At 39.8% G+C, this 15,092-nt stretch overlaps 1 protein-coding gene and 1 long non-coding RNA gene across 4 annotated transcripts in view; one reads left to right on the forward strand and one right to left on the reverse strand.

Moving 5' to 3' along the window:
- cacna1ia (calcium voltage-gated channel subunit alpha1 Ia) overlaps positions 1 to 15,092 on the forward strand; it is a 378,911-nt gene that overhangs the window by 321,063 nt on the left and 42,756 nt on the right. For all 3 annotated transcript variants that reach the window (XM_054750503.2, XM_054750504.2, XM_054750505.2), the window contains exons 31-32: positions 3,943 to 4,064; positions 7,219 to 7,674. In XM_054750503.2, coding sequence (XP_054606478.2) covers positions 3,943 to 4,064; positions 7,219 to 7,674 — 578 coding nt within the window. The remainder of the gene's footprint in view (positions 1 to 3,942; positions 4,065 to 7,218; positions 7,675 to 15,092) is intronic.
- On the reverse strand, positions 14,231 to 14,976 carry LOC139062167 (uncharacterized). Its single transcript, XR_011515753.1, has 3 exons — positions 14,841 to 14,976; positions 14,564 to 14,657; positions 14,231 to 14,442 (listed from the first exon to the last, which is right to left on the reverse strand). It is a non-coding gene; the product is annotated as an uncharacterized lncRNA (long non-coding RNA).

The following is a 15,092-nucleotide window of genomic DNA, read 5'->3' on the forward strand; positions in this document are numbered from 1 at the left end:
TCATGAGGACACTGTCCTTCCTTGGTCAAAGAAAACGGTTAAATGGAACAGACTTCCATCACGTGACCGCAGCTTCCACGGCGGTCACTTAACATCACGTGACACTAGAGATAATGTTATATTTTATACGTATAAGTTTCAATATAAATATATAGCAAGCCTTTAACTTTTTAAATTGTGTATATATTTGTTAAATTAAATATATAGGCGAGTTACTACTCACTAGCCACTGAAGATGCTACTACTAAGCAACTAACCAACCAAAATAACTTCTTTGGAACTAAAAGAAATATTTTAAATTAATTGACTTCCTTTTAAACTTGAAATTTGCCCCAGAAGTAGCTGCTTGCTTCTCATTTGCCATCCTTTTGAAAATACTGCGGTGTATTCTGGGAAATTTTTGACCAAGGCTAGGCTACAAGACACCTCCCATGCATCCTTCCTCAGCTAGCTACACGGCTAACAAACGGAGAACACATGCCTCGGTAGAACATGAACAATGGAACGCGTCTTGGCTGCTCCTGATGACATATCTCCTAGGCAACCGTGGCAGAGCCAAGACATCAAGGCAAGGTTCCTAGGCATTGAAAAACACCCTTAGACCCACCCCCATTTAGTTTAGATTTTTATGGTTAAATGTTACAAAGCCGCCAATGTTTTTCAACAACTGTGCATCATTCAATTCATTTTCAACATTTCAATAGATAATTCCAGACATTAATGGTAAAAACTACACATTGTCACTTCAAAGTTATTCCAACAGTAAATATATATATATATATATATATATATATATATATATATATATATATATATATATATATATATATATATATATATGTAAACGTTAATAAAACACTAAACCTAACAGTTTTTAAAACACTGAAAATTGAGATGTAACATCTCCTTTCACTTATTATCTATAGTCTTGTATATCTATTGTAGGAGCCAATATTGTTTTGGTTTAGATTATCTTATGGTCTAAGTTTATTTTGATAATGTTTTATGTACATTTCAGTTTATTGCACTATGGTTTGTATTTCCTTTGACCACTGGTGGCACTGCGGAGCCTATAAAGGTGTTGAGGTGGCAGTGCACTGGCGTTTTCTGGGTGACGGGAGGTCACACGGTTTTTACCGCTTCGTTTGGTTCCATACGCCACATCTAATTTGCCGTTATAATTTTCATCATTTAAATAAACCTGGACAAGAAATAGCCATTGTGGACCCAGCTTGTGATCATCATCATATTCAATAAATGGGACAATAAACCCAAACCCGCTTTCTGCCTGGACAATATTGTTGAAGCGAGTCATTGCCTCCACCCGCACCCGAAGGTGACTAAAAGTGGGATTTGATAGTCACTACATCTATTGTATACAGATCCACATCACACTGTCACTTAACATTCCTGCGCTGACCCATCTCGACTCGCGACGGAGAAGGCTGTCGCTGGTTTAGCATCTAGGAAACAGCTGAGGACGTTTTGGCTAGGAGACGTTAACCATTAGCATTAGCAACTCCACCACACTGCAGAACCCCTTCAGGATGGTGTTATTTGTGGAGATATAACATCAACGTTGCACACCAAATGGATTCAGAGGTAGAGTCACGTTGCTGTTATCCAATCAGAGGCGAAATAATATCAGCAAATAAGACTCCAGATGTCTGAAGCTGCTTTCTCCTCCAGCTGATTTGTACTTCCTGAACCAGGCTCCAATAGACAGCACTGGTCCATGGGGTGTCTTTTAAATACAAATATGGTCAAAATACTCCACAAAATATTTATAGCTGTATGTTATGTTGTTTGAAAAAAAGTTTCAAGCTAGCTTGTTTTGCAGATTTGCCCTAGCTGTAGTAAATTATATCAAGCAGCTTTTTGTAATTACTCCGACTTTCTATGCTATTATAATTTCTTGACTCATCAGAAACATTTAACCCTCTGGAGGCAGGCGTCGCAAATTTGCATCGTTAAAACCTACCTGGTTACTCCACATACGTATGTCATGAGCATTTTTTAACTCAGAAGTACCCCTGAAGGACTTAGTTGTTCGTCCTTTTATCAAAACTTATTTTGAGCCTGAGACGGTTAAGTGTGAAAAAGTGAGAAGAGCGGAAATGTAATGAAATATTTTTCTATGCATTAATTAGACAATACTGATGAATATAATAATATTTTTACCTCAGTTTTGTCAGTTCAATCAGAGCATTAAGAAACAAAAAACATTTCTAATTTCCTCCTGTACTTTTAAGTCCTTTAAAAGCCACTGTCATTAATTTGCATTTCAAACCACCGTCACAGTTTTGAAGCTATAAAAGCTGTCTTAAAACATTCCTACTAAACTTCAAAGAGTGAATCTTATGAACAAACATTTTTCTCTAGAGCCGCAGCTGCTTAGAAGCTAAAGGAAGCAACCTGTTGGTGTCACAGATCTCAGGATTTTAACTTGATAAGAGCTCCAAAACAAATACATTGTTATTGACTGGATGACAGATTGTGTCTGCTGGCTCGGCTGAAAGGTTTCACACATTCATTCGATTTGGAGAACAATGTTGTTTCAAAGCTAACCATCAAAACTCACACGTCTTCAGTTCCTTTTCTTTTGACTTTGTAGTGATTTGAAGTTGTATATTTATACACTGTAATTAGATAATTTAATTATCTGATTTTGTATATTTATACACTGTAATTAGATAATTTAATTATCTGATTTTGTATATTTATACACTGTAATTAGATCTAAGTAATCAATCAGAAGTGGTTGTTTTTATCATCAGGGAGTTTACTTAAACACTCTGTATTGACTGAGAGACATGAAAAGAGAGAGAGTTGGGATCGTTTAAGAATCTTTAATTTCTATAATTATAAATTCTTACAATCTACCAGGACTGTCTCAATGATGAATGCATATGGATTTAGATGTTTCGTGTTGGTGTGTGTGTGTGTGTTTTGTTCAGAATCTCTAGGCTGACGTAGCGAATCTGGTTGTTATGACTAGGCTACCACGAGGCTTTAGAAGCTGACATGAGCCGCCATATTGCCGTGACCACGTACCGTATATGGAGTCTCCCGTGTAGATAAGGAATTGCCAGGTCCTAAGACCTCGGTTGTACTGGAGCTGGTGAAACAGCGGTCGCAGCACACAACGCCCGTCTGAGGATAGCTCCGGTAGTAGTCGGCAGGCGTCAGCAAGTTCACTCTTATTTTGAAGGAATGTCGTCTCGTTGATTCAAACAACGGAAATCTCCAGCTTGACAGTTCTCAGCTTAAAACAGGAAATACAGCTGGCCAGCCTGTACTCCTCTTTGCGGTGATGGATTGAGAGCTGGCTGAAAACAATGTGAGAGTATGATGTAACTCCTTGGGAGCTCGGATCGAACAGAGCTGATGTTAACGTGGAACTTAACGTGGAACTGAATATAAAATGGTGTTGCCTTCTTTTATATCTCCTAATTGTTTACCGATCTTAGTAAACCGGATTGGACACATTAAGTAAACATCCCAGATTCTCTCTACGACAGACAAAAGTTCTGATTGGTTGAGAATAATGTGTCATGCGTTTCCATGGTAATGTATATCAGTCTGTCTGGTGCAGCCCTGTTTATTCATTTAAACACATAATTCATGACATCTTTATTTCACAGATCATTCACCTGATTATTAATGATCAACATATGCTTTGATTAGCTTATCACAAATAAAGTACTTTGATTAATCAATGAAAAGCGTTCTTCTTCTGTTCTTCTGTCTCTTCGCCTGGAATGTAAACATACTGAACCAAGCGTCCGACCTTGGTGATGTTACTGTATGAAGGGGCAGCTGTTAAGGGCAGACCATTATAAACTTCACAACGCTACAACTTTTAATCCTCCCTTTTTCTTATCTCCCCCATATCGCTCCTCTTTGTAAGCTGACCAACCTTTCTTTCTCTTTTTTTCACAGTTTGCAATGAAGACTACCCATGTGAAGGTATGAGTCGTCACGCTACCTTTGAAAACTTTGGCATGGCCTTCCTTACCTTGTTTCAAGTCTCCACGGGCGACAACTGGAATGGCATCATGAAGGTACATGCCCATCCCGTCAAGAATTGATGGCAGGCAGTGTCGTGTTAGTTTGATTGATTGGGAAAAACGGATCCGAAAGGATCCGAGAACAATGGCATGGAATCTGCTATTCAGTAAAACGTAATGGTGGGAAAAATTGGGTGGTTTCAGGCAAGAATCCCTCCTCAATGAAGCGGAGCGAGATGGCTGCCTGGTATGTAAATACACTGTTCCATATTGAATCCATCAGCAACTACTCTCTCTTCTCCATATATCTATGCTATGTAAGGAATAGAGATTATGCTTGAAGCGGCTGGAAAATACTGAATTCATGCAGAGCAGATAGTAGTAAACGCCCAGAAGCCCAGCCGGCCACAGATGCTCCCTTCAAAGAGACTTTCTGCCATTTTACACCTAAAATACAACCTTAGCAGTGAGAGAGGAACCTGCTAAGGTTCTGTAAAAAGCAAGTAATGCTCAGTGAGAACTAGTGATGCACCTATGATGGAGAAGAGGGGAAATATAGAGAGAAAGTGCAGTGACAAGGAAGGAAAGCGCCAGCCAACTGTAACAAGAGTGGAAATAAAAGAGGGGGGAGAGGGGTTAAAAGGGCCACTTAGTATGCTTTCTCCTAACCAGAGGGAAAATGAAGGCAGAAATGAAAAACATAATGGGAAAACACTACAAGAGAGAAAGAAACGGGGGTTGAGTGTAAGAAAATGTCTGCTTTATTTGAAAGAACTGAAATGTGTAAAGAAATAAGATGGAGAGAGGGCATGTTTGCCAAAATTGGAGATGTTTTTGAGAAGGAGCACAATGTGTACATGTCAGGTCAAATTAGATAAAAAAAGACCTGCTTCAGCTCGGAGAGATAAAATTGTTATGTGCGGTCACAGCCCGGGTGAGATACGCTTTCTTCCTCCAGAAAATTCTTGTCACTTTAGTTTTACTGTGACAGAAGTCCACTGTGGATGTTAACCAGAGTGGAAAACCAGTTCATTCTCTGGCACGAAAGAGAAAAATGACGTATTTATATCAGGTAAACATTCATTTATGCTAATAGATCAGTGTTAATGTCATTAGCATAGATACATGTTTGCATTAATCTATGCTAATTGTACATGCTGTTATAAATCAGGAACTGCTGTTGTCTTCATTATGTAAACATAGACTTTTGTTTAGATCCTGATTCGTGTATCTAGAATAATCGAAAGCCAAATTAGCCTAAAACGCATCGCGTGTTTTAAAACATGGTCATGTGGTGTCCAGCTAAGAGCTATGTAGCTCACGGTTTACCTCGCATCGCCAGAGGGTTTGGGCCGTTTCAGCCAGATGTGCACGGCATGATTTTTGCAACCCTTTATTAAGTTTTAAACAATTCATTTAATAAGTCAAATTATTTGAAGACTAAAAATTCTTGAAGTTAAATTAATAGATTAGGCTTTGTGATAAAATAAAGCAGTTTTACTGATTATTTTAGGTTCTTATTAAATAACAATGAGCTGTTGGACTTAGGTCATGTCAGCTGTGACGAGAAACTCACCTGCCTTCAGACTAACTCAGTGTCAAAGGAGTATTTCAACATGGACAAAAAAACTGCACTATTAAAGGAACATAGATGTGCAAACTTCCCCTTTATCATCGTTTTGTGGTGCCATGTCAGTGTTTCATTTTAGGAACCATTTGCCTAAAACAAGCCATGTAAAAACGTCCCCATTTGTGATGTCACAAACAGGGAAAGTAGAATAGAACCACCTCTTGGGTAAAAGACAGCTGCTGCTGGAGGAACAGCGACGGCTCTGCTCCAAGCCCCTCCCAGATATCGGAGCTTCTCAGCTAATAGCAGCCTGAGCAGGGGAGGGGTAGGTATGGCCAGTTTCAGCTTGTTTTCTCAGTGACAGAGCCCTGATACGACTCATTATGGAAGGAAAAATGTCAAGAATAAAACTGCTGAAATAGCATCATGTGAGAGGGATTTCGTGCAAAGAACTTCATGAAAATGTTTTGTATCAACTTTAGAAGTACCTGAAGATAAAATTCATAATAACTCCCCTTTATATGAAACCTCTGTGATACTGCAGCAGGCTGAGCAAACTGAAAGTTTGGCAGCCTTTATTGTGGTGATGTCAAAAACAAGCCAGTGATTATCTGACAGGAAACACCTTGCTTAAGTGTTTGATAGAAGTAGTCCTACACAGTGTCATTTACACGAGAAGAACAACAAGGATGGTTTGTTTGCACAAGCTCTATTGACTTTGTATCAAGAATGTGACGTAATTCATTCTGGGAACCTGTGATTCTCAATGTTAGGGCATTACATGCTGCAAAATGCTTCACACTACAAGTCACATTGACCAATTCACACACACACACACACACACACACACACACACACACACACACACACACACTAGCAGATTGGTGGTCACGTGGGATTCAGTGTCTTAAGAACACTTCAAACATGTGGTGAGGAATCCAGAATGAAACCACCGACCTCTTGACCGCTTGTCAGGCAACTACTCTTCCCATTGCGCCACTGCTGACCCAAGAGCAAAGCAGATGTGTTCACAGCGGTTGTTCACAGATTCTGAACATAGAGTGGACAGGAGTGTATGGCATTACACCGGTGTGTGGGTAGGAGAGCTTCAAGCTTCCAAACTACAAACCCATTCATGCATCATAAAACGATTTTTTTTTGTTATATTTGCATGTCTTTTATAAGTCGATGCAGGCAGTTGGAACGTTCCCAGAATGCAATGCTGTCTATAAAGGTATCAGTTGACACATCTAAGTGACAAGAGGTAACAATCATAGATGTTATATAAACTTCAACAACTGCCTCAGAGTACTATAGATAACCTGAGATCTTAAGTTTTAGTTTGAAGGATTTACTTCTGGAGCACAACTCTTCTTCTAGTGCCATTCCTGCTTCGTATAGCAGTATTGTGTTCCGCCATGACACGCATCTGTCATATGGTGAATTGCAGAGAGTACAGTCCAACCTCTTTATGTAACTCAGAAAAACGCACACTTGGAACTTTGTGAACTTTTGAATTTAAGAACAAGACTATAGCCTCATATTAGTTGCACCATTTCAAATGATCTGCTGAATGTAACTCTTATTCTTATATTACTGCAGCACCTCTAATCCATTCCCATCTTCTCCCCCCACCAGGACACATTGCGGGAGTGCCCACCTGACCATAACACTGATGTGGACTATGCCTGCAATCCGAGCCTTCAGTTTATCTCGCCCATGTACTTTGTCTCCTTTGTGCTCACCGCCCAGTTTGTGCTAATCAATGTGGTGGTGGCCGTGCTGATGAAGCACCTGGACGACTCCAACAAGGAGGCCCAAGAGGAGGCGGAGATGGATGCAGAAATTGAGCTGGAGCTGGCCCAGGGCACCCTCTGTTGCATGGGCGCCCCCGGTTGTGGGGGTGGGGGGGTGGACAAAGGACTAATCACTGTTGGAACGGCGCCTGGAGGTGTGGCCAGGAGAAAAGAGAGAGGAGGTCCCAGAGGAGAGATGGGAGAAGAAGTAAGGAGGCTGCAACACGTAGTCACCACTGCACACAGGGGACCATACAACCCCTGTGACTCCAACAGGTCGTCGTACTCTCCAGCACAAGTGAGTATTTGTTTATGTGTGTGTGTGAGTATTTTGGAGTGAAATGCTTATGATAGTGTGAAAGGCCTGTCATGTATGCTTTTGGTCAGTAGATAAGGACGCGTACACAGGTATGGTTTTTAATCAGCTCTGTTGGGCTTTTTTTATTTGATTTCAAATGATTGTGTAGTCAGTTATAAGTGACAACACTCAACAGTTAGTCTCTTTTCAGATGTGGTATAATGTAAAACTACAGGACACCTATTTTAGCTCACTCAGCTATGTGACTCCTCTGAAGAAAACATGTAGATAAGAAGCTGCTTGTTAGGGATAAAGAGCATGAACACGGTAACGGCGGAGTGTGTTTGAAATGTTCACTATCTAGTGCACTAACCTACGTAATCTTTATCCAGACCTTGAAAACTACAATGAACAAATGTCATATGCTGCAGCAGTTAAAATAGACCATAATGCAATGCAGCATGAGCCAGTGGAGCATGCCAATGCTGACTTCCACAGCTCATTTGATCATTTTCAGACACATTTTCTGAACATTTTAAGTGTGCAGCAGCTCGTTTCCTCTGCATAAACTGTTGGTCTCTAGAAATTACTTGTAAATTTTGATATTAAACTGTAATGAAAACATTTATTCATGTTCATGCATTTGGAAAGCACTTTTATATGGAACAAATTAGACCATTGGTTTAAAACTTTCAGCTTTTGACTCTTATAGCTAATCACAAATAACACACAATACAAACATTTGAACATGTAGCACAAACACAAAAGCTATGTAAATCATACAAACTCAACACTTAAAAAAATGATTATTTCAATCATATCATAGTTTTTAAATATGTAACTTTTCTGACTGTATGCACGGAGGAGGCGGGACTTAACCCTTTTAATGCATAATGGCCACTACAGTGGACAGCTACTCAAAATAGTTCGGGTTTATTTTTGCTATTAAGCACAGCTGTTGAAGATTCTGTTGCTTTTGAGCCCTCCCTTTGGACTCTAGTGAGTCAAGCCAACATATTTTATGTTCAGAATATATGCTGTCCACCGAGTTAATTAACTAGTAAATTAAACGTTTTCGTCTAAATTTGTTTCACTCATACCTAAAGATTAATGAAAAAGTTGTTTGAAAAATCCTGGTTTAAGATTTCATAATTCATGCATGAAAGGGTTACCTGCAGGTTTCCAATTAATTATTTTAGCATAGCTAATAAATCGTTTACCTGAGCCTGGTCCATCATTTGGCTATATTACTTTATATTATTTATTGACGTCAGTTTTTTGCTGTTAGTAGCTGTTCTGCCATTGACAGGCTTTTTAAAAGTAAAGTTGTTTTCTGTAGAACTGTTCATGACCCCGTTACCTGGTGTTTAATGCCCCACGGTGAGGTCAAAACCCCAACCTAACTCTAACCCTAACCAATAAAAACATTTAAAGAGCAAGTCACCCCCAAATCAGCATTTCTTTTTCCTGATGATCTATGTACGGTAAAAGTGTCTAATCATGCTGTAGACAAGTGTCATCAATAATTTGGCACTTTAGTGCATCGAAGTTAAAATTTAAATATTCTGCCTAACATTGTCAGTGTTGCGCCCTCTTCAGGTAAAAACTCTGCACTGCATTTGAATTTAAATCTGCCATTGCTATTGGCCAAGAGGTACACTATGGCATTAGCTGGTACATTATGATGTCACAATGTCTTTGTGAGTCTGTGGGTGTGTCCAAATCCAGGGGCAGGATGCTTGTGAGGACGGGTCCTCACCTGTCTAGCAAGGCCGGGTCCTTCGACCGCTAAGACCAGAACCCAAAAGCTCTGAATTCGGACAGTCTAGCCTTCACCTCTACGGTAGCCCGTAGGTCCCGTCACAGCCGTGGCGGCAGCTACACGCAAAGGAAAAATGCTAAAGCTGGCGAAAATTGAGATGGAATCTTTAAGGAGCTACAGCAGCTTACCTCCATCACCAGTGTTTGTTCACAACCGTTTTCAGGTAAAGTCATTTAGTTTATTCTAGAAGCTGTCAGGACTTACATGTTAACTTTAGATAGTTTTATTTATGTTTAAAGCTACAGACTGAACTGGTTAAATGTACACAACACATTACTACAGAGTATTAATATGTGGGTAATTAATAGAAACCAAATGCATTATAAATGTTGAATGCAGTAGGATGTTTTCTAATGTGAATTGGACCTTAGAACTACTTACTACTTTTGCATCAAATGAGGGTAAAATGTTTTAAAAACAGGTTTTTTCATGAAATAGCATTGAAGTGTTTTCAATGTGCATTTGTTTATTCAACTTAAGCCTAATACAGTCATGTATTTTTTTTGTTGAGTTATCTGAGTATTTCTCTTGCACTATCCTATTGTATACTACTGTACACTATTTTTACTGTATATATCATATATCTCATATCTGTTTCACCTGTTCATCTGTCTCTCCTACTGCTTTGAGCATGTACATGACACAACAATTTCCCTCGGGATAAATAAAGTTGTTCTTATCAAGACTTATCTTATCTTAATAATGATTAGATCTGTCTTAAAAATGTGAATTCTCTGTAGTTTTTATTTAACTATTCCCTGCTGCTTTTCTTTAAACAGAACAGAACCAGTGTACTGTAGGTTATGTTTTATTTTATATTTTTCAATTTAAAAACCCTTTTTACAGGTCAGCATGCACTATTCTGCACATCTGCATCTGTGCTGGTGAAGCTGTGGGTCTGGAGAATGAGCCTGAGGAAGACGTGTGTGGAGGAGGTCAGCGGTGCTCTGTCCTGGAGAAGGTACCAGTAAACCACCACTACTGTTAACAGGCAAGTCATTTATGTAGGAACCTCTATTAAAAACAACACTGTGGTTTTATTTGCTGAAGAGTCACAATTGTTATACCAGTGGATCCATGAACCATCTCCACATTTCATATTTCTGAATACATCTTAGAGATGCAACAGCCGTCGTCTGAGCCAGCCCAGCAGTCCCTGTAGATGGACGATGGAGTGGACAGTGAGAGGAAGCGTCCCAAAGCTCTCTCTGCAGACCGTCCTGTTTGATGTTCCTCTGACCAAAAACGTCCAGCCACGGGTCTGTTCCAGCCCTCCATCCACACCTGGATCCTCCTGCAGCAGATCCAGCTGCATTGTTAAAGACTTCGTACTCACTCAGTTCAAATAAATGATCCAGCAAGAGTCACTCAGGTTAATCCTCCTTTAACTGTACATAACTGGTCCAATAATCTTGTCTCCTTACCATATTTTCATTTTCTGTTCATGTAACATGTTCAAAAACATCTGTAATAATAAAACTGGTGATAAAAGGAATGATCAAATGAGTTATCAGTCAGTATTTCTTTTAATAAATGTGTTCAAATATCAAACAACTAAATAACATTAACTTAACAGTAGAAGGCCTCTCTCCCAGGAGGACCACTAGGTAAAGCCTCTCCTGACCTTGGACACCTGCAGTCCTAAAAAGAGAAAATCAGAGGTCATAAGTGGCAAAAAGGCAATAAAAAGATAAAAAGATAAAAAATAAAATGTATTTTCTTCACACAAACTATTTTTGATTGTTGTTTAAAAACGTGTCAATTGTGTAAATCCCTGAATGTAACAATACTTTTCACTGCAGAACACACGATAAACTATTGAAGTCATGAGTAAACAACTTCACTCTTCACCTCTAAGCTTAATAAAAATGCTCTGTTGTCCCTAAAACAAATGACAAGTTTAATTCACCACACACACACACACACACACACACACACACACACACACACACACACACACACACACACACACACACACACACACACGCACTTTCTGTGCTGTGATGTAATCGACCTCAAAATACTTCCTCACAAGCATCCTGCCCCTGGATTCAGACACACCATGTGTGTGTGTTTGTTTATGGCTCTGCCCTCTCGGTCTGCTAGGCAACATAATTTGTTGCATTTTTCAAGCATGAAGAGGGAGTGGAGTAAGAATCTAGTAGGGGGTGACTTGCTCTTTAAGGTTGGCTAAATGTAAAGTTCACTTAAAATTGTTTGCATAAATACTACAACTCTGAGTAAAGCAGCATTCCTTGGCCTTTATGATGCCGTATTCATTCAAAACTGTGTGAGCTTTTGCAAGCGGCTGAACAAGTAATAACAGATATGAGTAAATAAATTGCGTGTTGGCATTATAGAGACAGATTATGTTAATTACACGTTATCAGCCCAGACCAGCAAAAAACAAAGCTGTCCATCACTTCAGCATCAGGAGCGTATTCGAGTGTATCTGCTAGCATTACGTTGAAAGGCATGCTCACTTATTGACACCAAGTTTCCATTCAACAGGGTGTGTTCCCCATAAAATGTAGAAATGTGGTGTATTAAGTCAAGAGTATTTGTCCTACTTAGAATCATTAATAACAAAAATATTAAAAATGTATTATTAGCAGTTATGACACACTTGATTCATATAGACTTCATCTTATGATGAACATTAGTGAGTAAATACCTAGCTTATGGATTTAGCATTCATCATAGAAAATTTATCTAATTTACAGTAAATGTAATGTTGACATCATTCAGTAACTCTATAATGGATTAGCCTGAGTGGGTTCTGTTTTTACATGATAGCAACGCTTTAGTTCATCCACAGAAAGTTCCATATTACAGGCTTTCCCCTTAGCTAGTACTTTTAATATAGTTACTATCTTATGAACTTTATTTTGTTTAAGATCTTTGAGAGTGTTGGAGGTAAAAGGCAAAGGAATTGATTGCACCGTAGCTGCAATGTTGCATAAAAGCAGGTCTATTAACAAAATTGCATTAAGAAGGTATAAAGAGTTAACTGCTGAACTAATATTATCCAGCTTCACTTGTTTATTTATTTATTTATGTTTGAAGCCATAACAGCCACTTTTTGGTCATCTATGCTTTATTTTAGCTGCTCAGCTTATATCAGATCAAGTGAATTTACAAATTAGGTAAATCCTTATGCCACTCAGCAGTAGATGCTTCGTTTATGAGATTTGTAATGATGGTGTGAGATTTTCACATGGATAGCAACATGCTGATGACTCAACCCATTGTCGGGAGGTCGTTCACCATTTTGGAGCTAATCTTGGCTGCATGGAGCCATTTTTAGTCCAGTGTTAGCTGACAAAAGGAACTTAATGCGGACCAGGGAGAACACTCAGGCACTGTCCTCCCCCTCTTTTCCTATCCTGATCCTGTACTGTCTAGTGATGCAGCGAGGGATCAAAACACATTTCAACAGAACAAACGTTCTGGAGCTTTTGAACAAGCGTGTCAACGTCATTCCCATCAATCATTACATAGATTAGGATGAAAAACACACTCTCTCGCTCTCTCTCTCTCTCTCTCTCTCAATCCCACCCAGCGCTCATATGATTAAGCTTTAAGTTTTACAAAATAAACCCCTTTTTTTTAAATCGGGGTTAGGGTTTAGTCTCTGCTCTGTCGGTCAGTCTTTATGACTTTTCTTAGTTATTTAGTTTAGCTTCAGTTTTTCTAGTTAAACATTAGTTTATGTTTAGATTTACTGAAACTGATAAAGTAACTTGAGTTATTTCAGACATTTGATGGTCATATGATCTGCTTCTGCCCCTGCTGGTCGAAAGCAGGATTACAGCTGCTGTAAGCAACCCTGGCTGTGTCTCAATTCAGGGTCTGCATCCTACCTCGGCCGGATTCGTCGGCCGGTTACGTCACAGCGCCGCGACTCGGCCTGTCCCAATTCGAAGACTCCTTCAAATGCGGTCGACGAATGCGGCCTTCTTTTCGCCTGAATGAAGGATGGGTCGGGTGTATCCTTCAATAGGTAGCATTTCCCAAGATGCCTTGCGGGCCGGCCGGCAGAAAAACAAAGGCTGTGTCTCAATTCAGGGTCTGCATCCTTCGAAGGACCCAGCCCACCCGGCCGACGTGGGCTGCGTCCTCCGTCGGCCGGGTAGACCGGATGTTAACGGCTGTGAATTTGGACAGGCCTAGCCTTCATGAACTCCCTCGGCGAACGTTCCGTCGCCTAGCAACCGTGGAACCGCTGGGCAGAAGGCAGAAGGAACCTTAAACGATGGAGCTCGACGTTTTATTTAGCTTTTTAACCCCCAGAAACCCAAATTTAGAAAACAACTGCAAAATATTTTTTAACCTTTCACATGTTGTTCTAGGAGGCCAGATAAACGGGCCTATTTACACATTTTAACAGCCAATAGTGTTGCAGAACTGAATAGGACCTATTAGCAATGTAAATGTGGTTTTAAAAAGAAAAAAAATGGGGAAGGTTTATTTTTGTAGACTTAAATCTGATGTTGTAATACTACAACCGTGGGTCTCTGGGGGTTAATCATTTCCTTGACTGTTGGAGAGCTAATTCAGAGAAAATACTTTAGACTAGCTGAGCCTGAGCAAAGGTGTGATAATAGTTTTTAATACTTTCTAAGGGTCTTACTTTGACCAAAACCGATTTATCACCTTTTAAGACTTTTCAAGACCCAGCGGATACCCTCTAGTAAACAATTCTCATTTGTAAACAAAAATAAAATTCAAGAGTTTAATGCAGAACTGATTTTATTTAGATATTTCTTTTACATGTACATGTTTAATCTTCATTAACCATTTTTTTCTAGCAAAGTAAAAAGCTGTCAAAGTTCTTCCTTCTCTCCTGTGCTCTCTGCTGCTCTGCAGCCTCATGTCCTCCCAGATCAGCTCCAGAAGCTCATCGCTGGCACCTTCCCCTGGATGCCCATTTTCTCCAGAATAGTCTTAACAAACATGTAAGAAATAAAACAGATAGAGAAAAGAGGACAACGGGTTATTCCTTTCATGTTTTCGCAGAAAAAAATATACTCAAACGAGTTTTTAAAATATGAGATGTTATTGTACCTCCATGCCACAGCCGCCGAATACTTTGCTCCGGTGATCATGTGGTCCATCTCCGCCCTAAGCTTAATAAATTCCCTGGTTTTCTCTTTTGGTCCTAAAATACAAACTTCTATTAAAATCAGGGGGAAACGTAGTGGGAGAAGTACGACACCGAGCGCGGCCGAACATACGAGCCGAGACCGCAATACAAGCACTTTTACTGTAACATTTCCAACTAAAATAACGTTCATGTATCACAAAAAGTCCTTAAACTGACAGTTTTCAAGTTTATACTTACATTTATAAGCGCAATCCTCTCCGACAGCTCCCGCTTCACTGTCCGCCATTGTTTTTAAGTTTTTCTGCCGGCCGGCCCGCAAGGCATCTTGGGAAATGCTACCTATTGAAGGATACACCCGACCCATCCTTCATTCAGGCGAAAAGAAGGCCGCATTCGTCGACCGCATTTGAAGGAGTCTTCGAATTGGGACAGGCCGAGTCGCGGCGCTGTGACGTAACCGGCCGACGAATCCGGCCGAGGTAGGATGCA

Source organism: Nothobranchius furzeri, chromosome 12, assembly GCF_043380555.1.
Source record: "Nothobranchius furzeri strain GRZ-AD chromosome 12, NfurGRZ-RIMD1, whole genome shotgun sequence".
Classification (NCBI taxonomy): domain Eukaryota; kingdom Metazoa; phylum Chordata; class Actinopteri; order Cyprinodontiformes; family Nothobranchiidae; genus Nothobranchius; species Nothobranchius furzeri.